Source organism: Danio rerio, chromosome 7 (assembly GCF_049306965.1).
Source record: "Danio rerio strain Tuebingen ecotype United States chromosome 7, GRCz12tu, whole genome shotgun sequence".
Lineage (NCBI taxonomy): Eukaryota > Metazoa > Chordata > Actinopteri > Cypriniformes > Danionidae > Danio > Danio rerio.
The window spans coordinates 72,154,491-72,168,539 of record NC_133182.1 but is presented as its reverse complement, the minus strand read 5'-3'; the positions used below and the strand labels follow the sequence as shown (position 1 = coordinate 72,168,539).

The 14,049-nt window shown below is 35.8% G+C and overlaps 1 protein-coding gene across 5 annotated transcripts in view; it reads right to left on the bottom strand.

Moving 5' to 3' along the window:
• The window catches only part of mrvi1 (murine retrovirus integration site 1 homolog), a 128,500-nt gene that overhangs the window by 87,082 nt on the left and 27,369 nt on the right, over positions 1-14,049 (bottom strand). For 4 of the 5 annotated variants that reach the window (XM_002662998.8, XM_073907506.1, XM_073907507.1 and 1 more), the window contains one exon: positions 495-541. In XM_002662998.8, coding sequence (XP_002663044.4) covers positions 495-541 — 47 coding nt within the window. Of the gene's footprint in view, positions 1-494; positions 600-14,049 lie in introns of those variants that run through there. The other variant, XM_073907509.1, reaches the window with a different exon arrangement.

Sequence of the window (14,049 nt, the reverse complement as noted above, 5' to 3'; positions counted from 1 at the left end):
GTTTCAGCTAATGGAATTATTTTTAGTGACAACCTGTTTTTCACCCATATTTTGGTTAAAGGTTTCAGAAAGCCTTTGAAAATATAAAAAAAAACTACACTTTTAGTTATGTTAGTGGCTGTTTCAACGGTGATAAATACACATTTACCTCTTTTGAAGCGGACAAAAATGGCAACAATGTCCTGGTTTTGAAAGAACAAATGTCTCTCTGATGGAAGTAAATGGGGTACAATCAGCCCCGAACATAACGAAAGGGTGGTAAATTTGAACAGTACACAAGGGTTAAGGTTTTTGTTCCTAAGTAAATGAAGGCTTTTTCCACAATGATGCCTCTTGTACATCACTTACTATCTTTTGGGAGAATCCCATGTCAACTTGAGTCAAAAAATACATAAATAAATATTGTCAGAAGTAATTTACCAGAAGTATGAATAATTTCAGGCTTGACTGTACATGTATATATATAAAAATGTAAAAGCTTTTTTTCTCCTTACCTTGTTGCTGTGGTCCTCTGTGGCTCCAGTGTACAGAAGCGAGACACCTGTTTGAAAGCAGCAAGAGAGATTCAGGCTTATTTGCAAGTCACGGGTCTGTCATGCAAATGCACAAGTGTTAAAATGCACATTAAATAGTCGGCCATCCAGCAGCATGACGCACCAAAGGAGGCGTAGCGCTTGATTGACAGCACAGTTTTCAATACTTCTTTCACACTCTCTCTCTCCCTCCCTCCCACCCTGCCTCCATATCTCAGGGCAACAATAACCTGGCAACCATTTACATGAGGAGCTTGATCCTCTGGTTGAAAGCACTTGGCGTAGCACACGCTCATTGTTTCACTTCCTTTAAAAGCGTGTATTAATTAGTCTCCGCAGTTGTAAAACACTCTACCAACAGCGATAATGATGAGAATTTAGCAGCATTTTCACATTCAAACTACTACAACAATCAAAGCAACAGCCGTTCTTCATAATTCATGGTTCGGGTTATAGGCAGGTCAATGTAAAAGTGAGCCTCTTCACTGTCATTCAACATTTATCACGGACATCTCCACTTTGAGACGAAAACAAGCTGAAGGATTGACAGCAGCTGTTGTTTATTCGGAGTATGTTGCGAAAAGGATGATAAATAAGGACTGTCATTCATTCCTCTGCTTGGATGTTTATTACGAACTGTGATGAGATCAAGTCGAGCAGCTTAAAACAAGAACCAGACCACAACTGATATAAATGATTTTTCCAGTTACAGTAAAGACTCTGGGTTTGGATATTTCGGGGTCTGATTATGATTCACTAGCTAGTGAATCAAATTAAATTGCAATTTAATTCAGTTATATTTAACATTAATTCCTTTGGATATTTATTTATTCCATTTTTTTTGGCTTGGTTCTTTAATTCATCAGGGGTCGCCACAGCAAAATGAACCACCAACTAATCAAGCATATGTTTTACACAGCGGATGCCCTTCCAGCTGCAACCCAGTACCGGAAAACACCCATACACAGTCATTCACACACATACACTACGGCCAATTTAGTTTATCCAATTCACCTGTACCGCATGTCTTTGGACTGTGGTGGAAACCAGAGCACCCTAAGGAAACCCACATGAACACCAGGAGAACATGACAACTCCACATAGAAATGCCAACTGACCCAGCCGGCACTCGAACCAGCGACTTTCTTGATGTGAGGCGACAGTGCTAACCACTGAGCCAACTTTGCATGTATATATATAGGCCATTTTAAATGAGTTAATAGATTACAATGGTAAAGTGATTCATAATATAAATGTTTCATTTATAATAGGTCCCCATAACCCTATTTTGGTAACACTTAGCAATTCGGTTGTAACAGTTACCATTAATCTACATAAATTAACCGTGAACAAAACATCTATTAAGCATTACTTAATCTTTGTTTATAATAACACTAATATGTTCAGCCCAGGCTAATTGGAGATACATGCTCAGGGCTACATTTTTGGGAACTGCAAAATATGTGCTCAGGACTACATCCGTAGATTTTGGCTTGCGGTTTTTGTTTTCACAAATCCACTAGTGGCTGGTGTGCTATTGAATCAACTCAATAGCCACAGCCATGTCACCCTGCAGCCCAAGACCGGTTACTCACTGACGCTAAGCAGGGCTGAGCCTGGTCAGTACCTGGATGGGAGACCACTAGGGAACACTAGGTTGCTGTTGGAAGTGGTGTTAATGAGGCCAGCAGGGGGCGCTCAACCTGTGGTCTGTGTGAGTCCTAATGCCCCAGTAAAAGTGAAGTGGGCGCCGTCTTTTGGATGAGACGTTAAACCGAGGTCCTGACTCTCTGTGGTCATTAAAAATCCCATGGCACTTCTCGTGAAAGAGCAGGGGTGTAACCCCGGTGTCCTGGCCAAAGTCCCTCTATCGGCCCTTACGATCATGGCCTCCCAATCATCCCCTTCCACCGAATTGGCTTGATCACTGTCTCTTTACTCCACCAATAGCTGGTGTGTGGTGAGCGCACTGGGACCGTTGTCCTGTGGCTGCCGTCGCATCATCTAAGTGGATGCTGCACACTGGTGGTGGTGTGGAGAGACCCCCCTCATGATTGTAAAGCGCTTTGGGTGTATGGCCATACACAATAAATGCGCTATATAGACACACACATTACATTACATTACAAATCAATTGCATTTTAATTACATTTCAATTACGATATAAAATCAACTATTGGAAACTGTTAGGACAGAGGTGTGTAGATTTTTACAGAAATAGTGTATGTTCATCTTGAAGTGATAAAAACACATCAAGTCTCTTTTTTTAAAATATTGCGAGACAGGATTTGTAAAGAAACTGGGATTAAGGGGCCGATCACAATGCCTTTTTTGTTGACAAAAAAAAAAAGAAGTGCAGTACGCTTTTTATGTCGCTAGGCAGCGACTGAATCAGCTGCGTAATGTGCAAAAGATGCTGTCGATATTATTATAATTTTAAAATTTAATGATAACTCAAAACAGCAACCACTAATGTCTCCTCCATCTTCAAAAGTCTCTATACTCGTCTTGACAACACAAACACTGCAGGTACCCTGACCCCGGGCAAAAATGCGAGGCACAGCAAGTGATTAAAACGCGAGGCGTGCAGGGCTCAAAAGCAGCATGCAAAATGCTCATGGCCCTTAGTAAATCATTCAAAAAAGGCACCTCTCAATGCAAAAATCGTGTTCAGTGTGATCAGCCCCTAAAAGATCTGTTCCAACTCCCTGTGATTAAACTGCACTTCAAGAAGCAGCAAGTGCTACACTCTTTGAGCTACATAAGTCATAACCACTGGAATCAACACAGCTACATAGTGTACACAACTATTAACGAGGACGCTTTAATCACACAACAGGAGTCACAGTTTGTTTATCCACAGTTTGTGGATAAATTCAGGTTTATTTTGTGCAGTAACTTAACTATAATGATCTCTGGAGCACATTCGCAATATCACTTGATTAGCAGTGTGCTATGGCTGTATATCATCACTGGTGCAAGGCGTGCATTGGCACGAGGCCGCAGGCTGATATACAGCCATAGCACACTGCTACAAGTGTGACGTTGCGTTTATACAACACTTGGATGGCACAATCTTGTACATAAAAAAGAAAATCAAACACAGAGTCTAAAAACCCTTTTGTATTAGGAACTACTTTCTTCCGCCATTCATTCACATCTGCAGCTGACGTCAGAATAGCAGAAGCCGTTACTAATTCACCAACATCACTTTAGAGCTAGTATTTGAAAGATTTTCTATAGCGTAATGTGAAGCAGCGCTTCTGGTGTGTGACCCCCTTAAGGTGATGACAAAATAGCAAATTTTGCTCACATTTTAAGATTATAAGGCTGAACGTGACATGAAATGCCATCCGTCTACAGAGATTTCTCACCAGACTGCTGTTGTGTTTGCATTAAGGAGAGACAAGGCTGAATCCAGCTTCTTTTTCGCAGCTTCTTATTGCATCTATCCGGTCCACCTTAAAAACCACGAGGCTTCCGTTTTTCAGCTTTGTATTCGTGATCAAGAGACCACACTGAGCAAGGGCTTATTATGCGGTTTTGGCGCCATTTTGTGGATAGACAACGTCAACCGTCTTTGGCCGCCAACAAGCTCTCAGAAAATGTAAATATTTTAAAATAAGCACTATTCTTACAAATAAACTGCATAGCTGCAATCTAAACAACAACATTCTCGACTAAAAAAAGCCTCAAAAGTACATTTTGTAGTCTAACTACAGTAATATGTCAAACTGTAGCGTCTCTGCTTGTTGCAGGTGGGCGGAGTAATACGGAGTAATAAGGTGAAGGGTGAAGAGGGCTTTGTGTGATGTTACTGGCAAAATATTGCAAAATATTGTGTGTGTGTGTGTGTGTGTGTGTGTGTGTGTGTATATATATATATATATATATATATATATATATATATATATATATATATATATATATATATATATATATATATATATATATATATATAATTTTTAATTTTTTTTAAACAAATTAATTGCTAATTTTAAGAGAGCTGTCTAATTTTCTCTTGAACATTTAGAATTGTTTTTTAATAAAAAAATTATTATTACATTAGATTAGATTATAGAGTGCTCGATTACTAAAATAAGCGATATAGCTGCAGCCCTAGCACGTTATGCCATTTTAACATACTGAACTTTAATTATTCAACTGGGGGCATATCTAAGCTATCATTATATAGCACCTTTAATAAAACATTTTGCCTAATCAATTCATTAATTCATTCATTCCTATTCCTATAGCTTAGTGCCTTATTTATCAGAGGTCGCCACAGTGGAATGAACCAACAACTTATCCCTTCCAGGCAGCAACCTAGTACTGGGAAACATCCATAAACTCATTTACACAAACACTTTGGTCAATTTAGTTCATCCAATTCACCTATAGCGCATGTTTTTGGACTGTGGGGGAAACCCTCATGAACATGGGGAGAACATGCAAACTCCAAACAGAAATGCCAACTGGTCCAGTCAGGACTCAAACCAGCGACTGTGCCAACCACTGAGCTACTATATCACCCTTGTTTTGCCTCAATAAACAACTAATTTACTGCTTATAAACAGTTATTATTTTAGTAGTTATTAGGTAGTATTAGGGATGTAGAATAAGTCGGTGCAGAATGTCCACTTTAAGTATAAGTACAGACAATATCTTAATAATAGACAGGTAACAAGCCATCAATAGTGACATTTGGTAGTTAAACTAAAGTATTACTATTAATTTTACTTAATGGTGCCTTAAAGTGCCTTCTTTAATGTTCAATTGAAGAAAAAAGTAACCTATATCTTGCAAATAAACAATCAACAATGGCTCATCAAAACGAGCATCGATTAAAATCAATAAATCAACATTTTCAAGCCAGCCCTAATTAATACAACAATAATGATTTGTGAATATATGATAAGCGAAGTGATCTAACTGTGTAATGTAAAGTCTCTGCTAAACAGATGAATATCAATGTGCAATCTTTCATAATCAGAATGAGACTAACTTAAAAGAGGAACTTCATTAAAGATCACAAAAAACCTGATCCAGACTATAACAGCCAAACGCTAAAGCAAATGCAAATGTCCTCCCAGAAGAACAGGCTTTTATGTATGATGAAATACTGTAGTAAATGCTTTGCATTGCCTTCTCAGCAATAAAACCTCTCTAGAATATTCTTCAGTTGTGCAGATGAGCTCCATGCTGCATCATTTGCAAGTCATAAAACCACACAAATGTCCTCTGCGAAGGTAAAGGTGAAGCAATACGGTTGAAATATAATAAAGGTTATTTTTAAGAAATGATTTGCATAATGTTAAATAGATTAATAAGTTAATCATTTACTCACCCCAACGCCGTTCTGAGTCTCTTTTTCTTTGTTTCTTGCGAGGAGATCATGATAAGTTATCAAGATACATTTCAAGTCATACAGGTTTGAAATATTTTGTTTCATTTTTGAGTGACTTTACACTTTAGGTTTGTTAATTTTAGCTTTAGTTTAGCTTTTAAAAGCAGTTAACACTTCTATTCAGAAAAAAAAAAGTTCAAACTTTTGCATTGTTACTAAAGATTCTGTTTTAATTTTATAATAATATAAAGTGGGGGAAAACCTATTGGACATGTAAACATTTTTCTCAGAAAACTAACTTCTAAAGGTGCTTATGACTTGAATTTTTCACCAGATGTTGATAACAACCAAAAAAAAAAAAAAAAAAAAAACATTCATTAATTTATTCATTTTCTTTTTGGCTTAGTCCCTTTATTAATCAGGGGTCGCCACAGCGGAATAAACCGCCAACTTATCCAGCACATGTTTTACGCAGCTGATGCCCTTCCAGTTGCAACCCATCTTTGGGAAACATCCATACACACCCATACACTACGGACAATTTAGCCAACTCAATTCACCTGTACCGCATGTCTTTGGACTGTGGGGGAAACCGGAGCACCCGGAGCAGTAACCCCACTTACTTTGACATTTTCCCTGTGCTCAGAGGGGGAAAGCCCCATCCATCAGTGACGATCTCTGCCTTATTAGAATAAACAACCCTGAGGGCCCTATCATACACCCGGGGCAGTGTGGCGCAAGCCGTGGCGCAGTAGTCTTTTGCTAGTTTCAGCTTGGCGCAAGAGTCGTTTTGAGGCGTTGCGCTATGCTGTTTAAATAGCAAATGCATTAGCGCTCATTTGTGCGCCCATAGGCGTTCTGGTCTAAAAAGGAAGGCGTTCTGAGGCGGACCGCTGGCGCGTTGCTATTTTGAGAAACTTTAATAGATTTTTCATTAGACCAAAACAAAACCCGGTCTAAACTTCAGCGCAGAGTTGCGCCTCGCTTACACACTGCTTAATACACACAAGAGAGCAATAGGCAAATATGAAAAAATGTAAATATTAAGGATATATATAGGATATAATAAGAATAGATATAGAATATAAATATAAATTGCAAAAATATTACAAAACATTATTTTCTAGCCTACATTTTTCAGTTCATTCATAACAATTTGCTTTTGTATAATGTTATTATTATTAGCAGTATTATTTATTATATCCATATTTATATTTGTTTTATTAGAAACAAGCTTAGATTTGCCCACCTGTCACGTTTTAGACCATATGGGGCACAGCATGTGTTTTAGGATATAACTCAGGTTTTTGAGCACATTTTGCTATTATTATTCATTTATTCGTTTGCTGGAAATTAAAACTTAATTTAGAAATAGTTTTGAAACGAATATTTGCGCTTAAACAAAATTAATTATTTATAGACTAATTGATGTCTGTGCGTAAAGGTTTTCCTATCCAAGAGCGAAAGTGAAAGTGATCCATTATCTCTCATTCTCACGCAGTAGATGCTCTGTTTAACAGTTTTCTGTTAAAAAAAAACTGTTAACTGTTAACTGTTTGCTTGTGAAATGCTCATTTTTTCCACTTAGACTTACTTTGCGTCCTGTAAATAGCGAATGCGCTCTTGGCGCGACGCAGCTGACTCTAAAAGGGAATGGGAGATGAGACTCTGATTGGTTTATTCTTAAAACACACCTATAACTCATTAAGAAAATAAACTCAACCCTTTTAGACCATGCGCCGAAGCTCAAGGCAGATTTCACGTCCTTAAATTAGCAAAAACGCGTCATGACACGCCCTGAAAGCATTTGCCCCCAGCGTTTTGGGTCCGTGTACGTTTTGTTCATTTGTTTCCCATTTTCAAACGGAATAAAGGAAATGGAGAAAACGGCCGTTTTTCCGTTTTTCTTTTGCTCACGAGAAAACGAAAAAACGAGATTTTGGCTGGATTTTCGTTTTTTTGGTTATGGTAGGAAAACGGATAAACGACTTTAAAATTCATTTTACACATGTAGGCGGTGCTGAAACGCCCACTTTCCTCTAATTGGTTAACCAAATCTGCGCTCGTGACGTCAACCTCAAAATAAAAGCCTTACACGCAGGCTTTTAATTATTATTATTTAATTATATATATAAACAAAGTTTACATATTCTATCATTTGAACCACACACAGTTAGCAGGCTTACATTCATTGCGTATGTATAAATTAAATAAAAACGTAAATCAGCAGTATTTTTAGACATTTGTCATTAAAATAAGGTCATAGTTCACTGCCAAACTTCTTGCTGCTGTGCACCTGATGCAGAGCAAAGATATCCATTTCCGAGCAGCACCTGGTTTGCATGATTGTTTCAGAGCAAGGGCTTTATAATAATAATAATAATAATAATAATAATAATAATAATAATAATAATAATAATAATTATTATTATTATTATTATTATTATTATTATTATTATTATTATCAGTTACTAGTGTTTTTATTGTTTGGTGTGTTTTTTTTTCTTTTTAATAGTTGTTACCAGAACCAGAATAAGAACAGTTTGGGCCCTGCTATAAAAACAAAGGGTACCATTTGTTTTCATTTATTTCTTCCTATTTTAATTATATATTGTAATTATTTATTTGATAATTAATACTATTTTATTGCAACGCCAAAGTAGGCCTGTCTTATTATTTTTTTTATTATTAAATTTGCTGTTATTGTAGGCTAGATGGCAGGCTTTAAATATTTTAAATAACATTTACTCATAACCTTACTAATTCGAGAGCCGAACCTAAAAAAGTTTAAGTGCAATAAGCCTGTACAATAAAGGGAGCCGCAATGCATATTTCTAGCGCATTCTTTCACTCAACAATTATTGCTGGAATAATTAAATAAATTTCAAATTAACCAATTAAACACATTATAGTTGATAAAAAAATTGTGTCTAGTAGTTCCGACAAACAGATGAGCTAGTTACATGTGCATTGCGCTAATAATTTGACATTTGTTCTTCTTGAGAAAGTGCTACAGCGGGCCCTGCTATTTCACATATAAGGTTAGTGATACGTATTTTAAATTAGTATTGCACATTATTCATTCATTTTCTTGTCGGCTTGGTCCCTTTATTAATCTGGGGTCGCCACAGCGGAATGAACCGCCAACTTATTTAGCAAGTTTTTATGCAGCGGATGCCCTTCCAGCCACAACCCATCTCTGGGAAACCTCCACACATACACACACACTTATACAGTATGGACAATTTAGCCTACCCAATTCACCTGTACCGCATGTCTTTGGACTGTGAGGAAAACCGGAGCACCAGGAGGAAACCCACGCGAACGCACTACAATACTGAATTAGACACACAATCTCAAAAAAAAACTTGATGCTTATTTACATTATCTAAAGTCATTTCTTACGAGGTAGGATCTGTTGTTGTATTATATATTTTCGTTTTAATATGCAAATAATTTTCTTTAATTTGTAATACGTCCCTCATTGCATAAAATAACCAGCCTTTGTATTCAATATGTTTGTAAATTGTCCATCCAGTTTGACGCAAGCTAAACAACATTTTGGCCTGTTTTGCTTATTAAATGAGTGATTTTCACGGAGAAACAAATCATCCATCCACACAGTTTTGTATAGGACCTGTGTGAACAAAAATGTACACTTCATCATAGCCTATAGGAAAATGTATCTGTTTAGAACCAATTTTGTGTTGTATAATTAAAAATATTAAAAATACAATAAAAAAAGGAATAACATTTGAAGTGCAATGCTTCAAAGATCCAATACGCTGCATGCAGAGCCAAAACAAAAACTGGTTTGTTTGTTTAATAAAATAATAATATGAAATTAAAGTGAAATAGTTCCATAACCTGTATTATAACTGTAGTCACCCTAGATGACAAATCATCCGTTGCGCCGGTAGTTTTACCTTTAATCAAGAATGTGCCAGAACCAAATGAGAATATTTACAGATTACCTCGGAATGAGACCTCGGTCTGTGAAGGATGCAGAACACAGAAACTCGCTGAGAATGGAGATGCATGTTAGATGTTTTATATCCCTTTAGATATTGTAAATAAACAACTAGTTTTTATAGAGATTGTGTCATGTCTTTTCTTTGACGCACGCGGTGAACAGCCTGTAGCCTAAATAATAGTTTAGATTTTATAACATATAATGTTCCATTACTTTAAATGTATAATGTTTTTTAATATTTATGGATTATATAAAATATATAGTTTATATAAATGCGCTCTGATCATTCAAGGATCATAATGCGTAGCATATTCTTCTTATTCTTCATTAGGCTTGATCCGTAAATTGTGTATTTTATAAACTGATCGTTTATAAGGACTAAGCTATTAATAACTGTAATTCCTCGAATGGAAAAGTCTTGATTAAAGAAAAAGAGAACTTAATTCGACATATGCATATAGTGCGCTTCGCGCGCTTTACCGAATTACCTTTTTTATTTTTTATGCATTATAAATGCATCGGGCAGCACCGAAAAGAGCAAATGCCAAGTTATTAGCGCAGCGCACAGACAGCTAGCTCGTCTAGTCTGAACCAGGGGTTTTCAAACTATTCATTGCACACCGATCCCATTGCATTTTATTTAGGATAAACCACTTATTTAAAATTAATTAATTAAAAGGTGCGTACTCTCCAATACACCACTGTAGTGTCATAATATTTAATAATTATAATTAAGATAGACACCTGACCTCCATTTAATAAACAATTTATTTGCCATCCTCTGTTAATTTGAAGTTTAAAGTTTAAATCATTTATGTTAAACTTAAATTATTTAAAAACTTAAAAAGACTTGAATTTAGTCATTTAAGACATTTTAGGTCATGAGTTTACATACATTGACCGTTGCATTTAGTAGGCCTATTCTGGTCTAAATAAGCTTTTTGCATCTTAGGTGTTTACACACACAAATTAAGCAGTTTATACGTACATTTAATGTTACTTTGAAATTACTTTTGATGCAATAAATAATCCTAAATAGTTGAAAGTGTTAACATATTCTTGAAATGTAGTTATTTTATAACTATGAAATTTATTACTAAACAAAGTGAATCATTATGAATTTGCCAAGAAATAATCCACTTTACCACCGTAAAGCAATGCCCCACACTCACTAGAACGGTAGAACCTGGACTGTATGATATGTTCTGTATGTAAAATAGAGAAAATAAGCAAGATGCGCAGTCTCATGCAGCCTTAGTGAAATATAGCGCGTCACAGCAATGAACTAAAAATAAAAACACCCTTGAAATGCTGGCGATCTTAATTTTTTCAGCCTACACTGACTGAGAATAATGTTGCACTATTTTATTAACAAATAATTAGAATGTTTTTTTTTCCTTCAACACATTCATCATTACTTTTGCCTGTGCAAGTTTTTTGCGCGCGCTTTAGCGCGAAGGCATCTATTTTCAGGTGCAAGATGCCACTTTGGGTGGCACCAGCACACTCTGCCACACCTGTGGCCAGGCCCGGCGCTACGGTGGGGCAAAGGGTGGCATTGCCCCCTCAGACAGAGTTTGTGCCCCCCCAGTTTTTATAAAGGATTGTTCACTCAAACTGAAAATTCTTTCTGTCATTAATTATTAACACTCCCGTCCTTCCAACCTTCAGAACACACATTTAAATATTTTAAAATATTTGACATAGCAATTAAATTATGAAAATGGTGAGGTTAAAGCTAGTCCTATAGTCCAGAGATCCGGTCCCCGCGTCAGGTCTGGTGCGCCCGTAAATAGCCTTTAGAACGCGCACACGGCGATGGAGGCGCACTCAACTCACAAGGGAGAAAATGGGTGACATGATAGGAGCAGCTTAATTCATTACATGTTTTGGTTAACTAATTATTTAAACACAACTCTCTTGAGCTCTAAAAGGAAAAAACACATAAGAAATTTGCTGTTAAATTAATTTTAGCAGAGATGCAACTGCCAGTCATTTATTAGTTATTCGGGAAGATGTAGCCTAATAAAAATGTTTTAATAAAAATAAATAGTTTACTGCACAGTCCCACAGTAGGCTACACTATAAATAATATTTTAATTTATTTATTAATATTATTATTAATATTATTACAATTAAGCTAAAATTGACAAAACGCAGAACCCTTTGAATGTTTGCTTTCATTTTGCTGAAAAGTGCACTTTTACAGTTGCGTAGAGAAACATCCCATTATGCAACTGCAGTCAAGGTATAACACATAATAAATGCATTTTGCGTTTAAAGATGATCGGCCTGCGAAGTCAAGTTTGCAGTGCTATAAATGGAATAGGTATAGTGCTTAAGTGGATTTACCGCGGATCAACCGAGAAATCTCGTGCGCTGCAGGTAGGCAGAATGATAATCTTTTAAAAGTATGTAACTAAGGCTATACTGCTATTTGCTCATGCAAAATTAAACAACATAAAATATATTGTAGATCTGTTTTAAGAGCTAAAATACAACATATCGAGTTTGTTTTGACTTAGCTCATGGCCCTAAAATGAAAATAACCTGAAAACAAGCTATTAAAAAGGCCTAATAAATAAAATAATTAATAAATAAAATGACGGGTAGGCCTAGAAACTATGGTACATATGGTTTATGATGGTTTACAATATCACGAAAAAAGCACATTTATAATAGCTTTAGACAAATCTTTGTTTTTACATTTAAAATGATGAAAAAAAAAGTTATATAGCATATAAAAATTTAACCAATTTTCACGGTAATAACTGTGAATTTTTGTATCTTTTTAGGTATTTTTCTGGCTACACTAATGCCTTAAAATGTAACTAAGTAATTGTTTTGAATGACATTAGATTGTCACATTTAGCTTTTCCCCAACACTGATGTTGGTTGTGAAGCGTGATGACTCGGTTAAGCTGATTTCACTATATTTTTTTACCGGTTAAATGAATTGTCTGATCGTGGGTCAGCTTGCATGTGTGGGCATAATTTGACATCTTTACCTAAAACTTTAAACATTCATAGGGCTGTTATTTGAAATAAAACGGAAATAAGGAGAATAACATATGATTTAAAGCACTCGTTTGGCACTGAAGCCATCATCCGTCTGCATTAATAAGCGGTATGCATTACCATCGTTAATAAAATTCGTAATAGCGAAACTGCGTATTGTTATTACTATTAAAACGTAGCCTATATTACTGCCTTAGGTCAGTAACTTAGGCAGTAATGCAAAGTAATAATAAATGCGAATAAATGGCCTAAATGAAAGAAACAAGAGACCAAAATCAGTCACCAGGTCTAGTGCCCCCCTATGGATTTAAAGTGCCCCCTCAGTTTTGACTTCCTGGCGCCGGGCCTGCCTGTGGCTATGTTCCTGCTACAATAATAATAACAACAACAACGACAAAATAATAACAAAAAATAATAATAATAAGACAGGCCTACTTTGACGTTGCAATAAAAAAGTATTAATTATCAAATAAATATTTACAATAGGCTAAAGGCATATATTTAATTAAAATAGGAGAAAATCCAATAGAAACAAATGGTACCATTTATTATAGCCCCATGCAGGGTCCATTGTGTTCTTACAACCATTAAATAACTAAGTAATTAATAATAATAACAATACTAATAATAATAGGCCTAATAATAATAATAATAATAATAATAATAATAATAATAATAATAATAAATTATTATTTTATACAGAGTAGGCTATTATTTAGGCCTACAATAGCTCTGAAACAATCATGCAAACCAGGTGCTGCTCGGAAATGGCTTTCTTTGCTCAGCATCAGTTGCACAGCAGCAAGAAGCTTGGCAGTGAACTATGACCTTATTTTAATGACAAATGTCTAAGAATACTGCTGATTTACGTTTTTATTTAATTTATACATACGTAATGAATGTAAGCCTGCTAACTGTGTGTGGTTCAAATGATAGAATATGTAAACTTTGTTTATATATATAATTAAATAATAATAATTAAAAGCCTGCGTGTAAGGCTTTTATTTTGAGGGTGACGTCACGAGCGCAGATTTGGTTAACCAATTAGAGGAAAGTGGGCGTTTCAGCACCGCCTACATGTGTAAAATGAATTTTAAAGTCGTTTATCCGTTTTCCTACCCTAAACCAAAAAAACGAAAATCCAGCCAAAATCTCGTTTTTTCGTTTTCTCGTGCGCA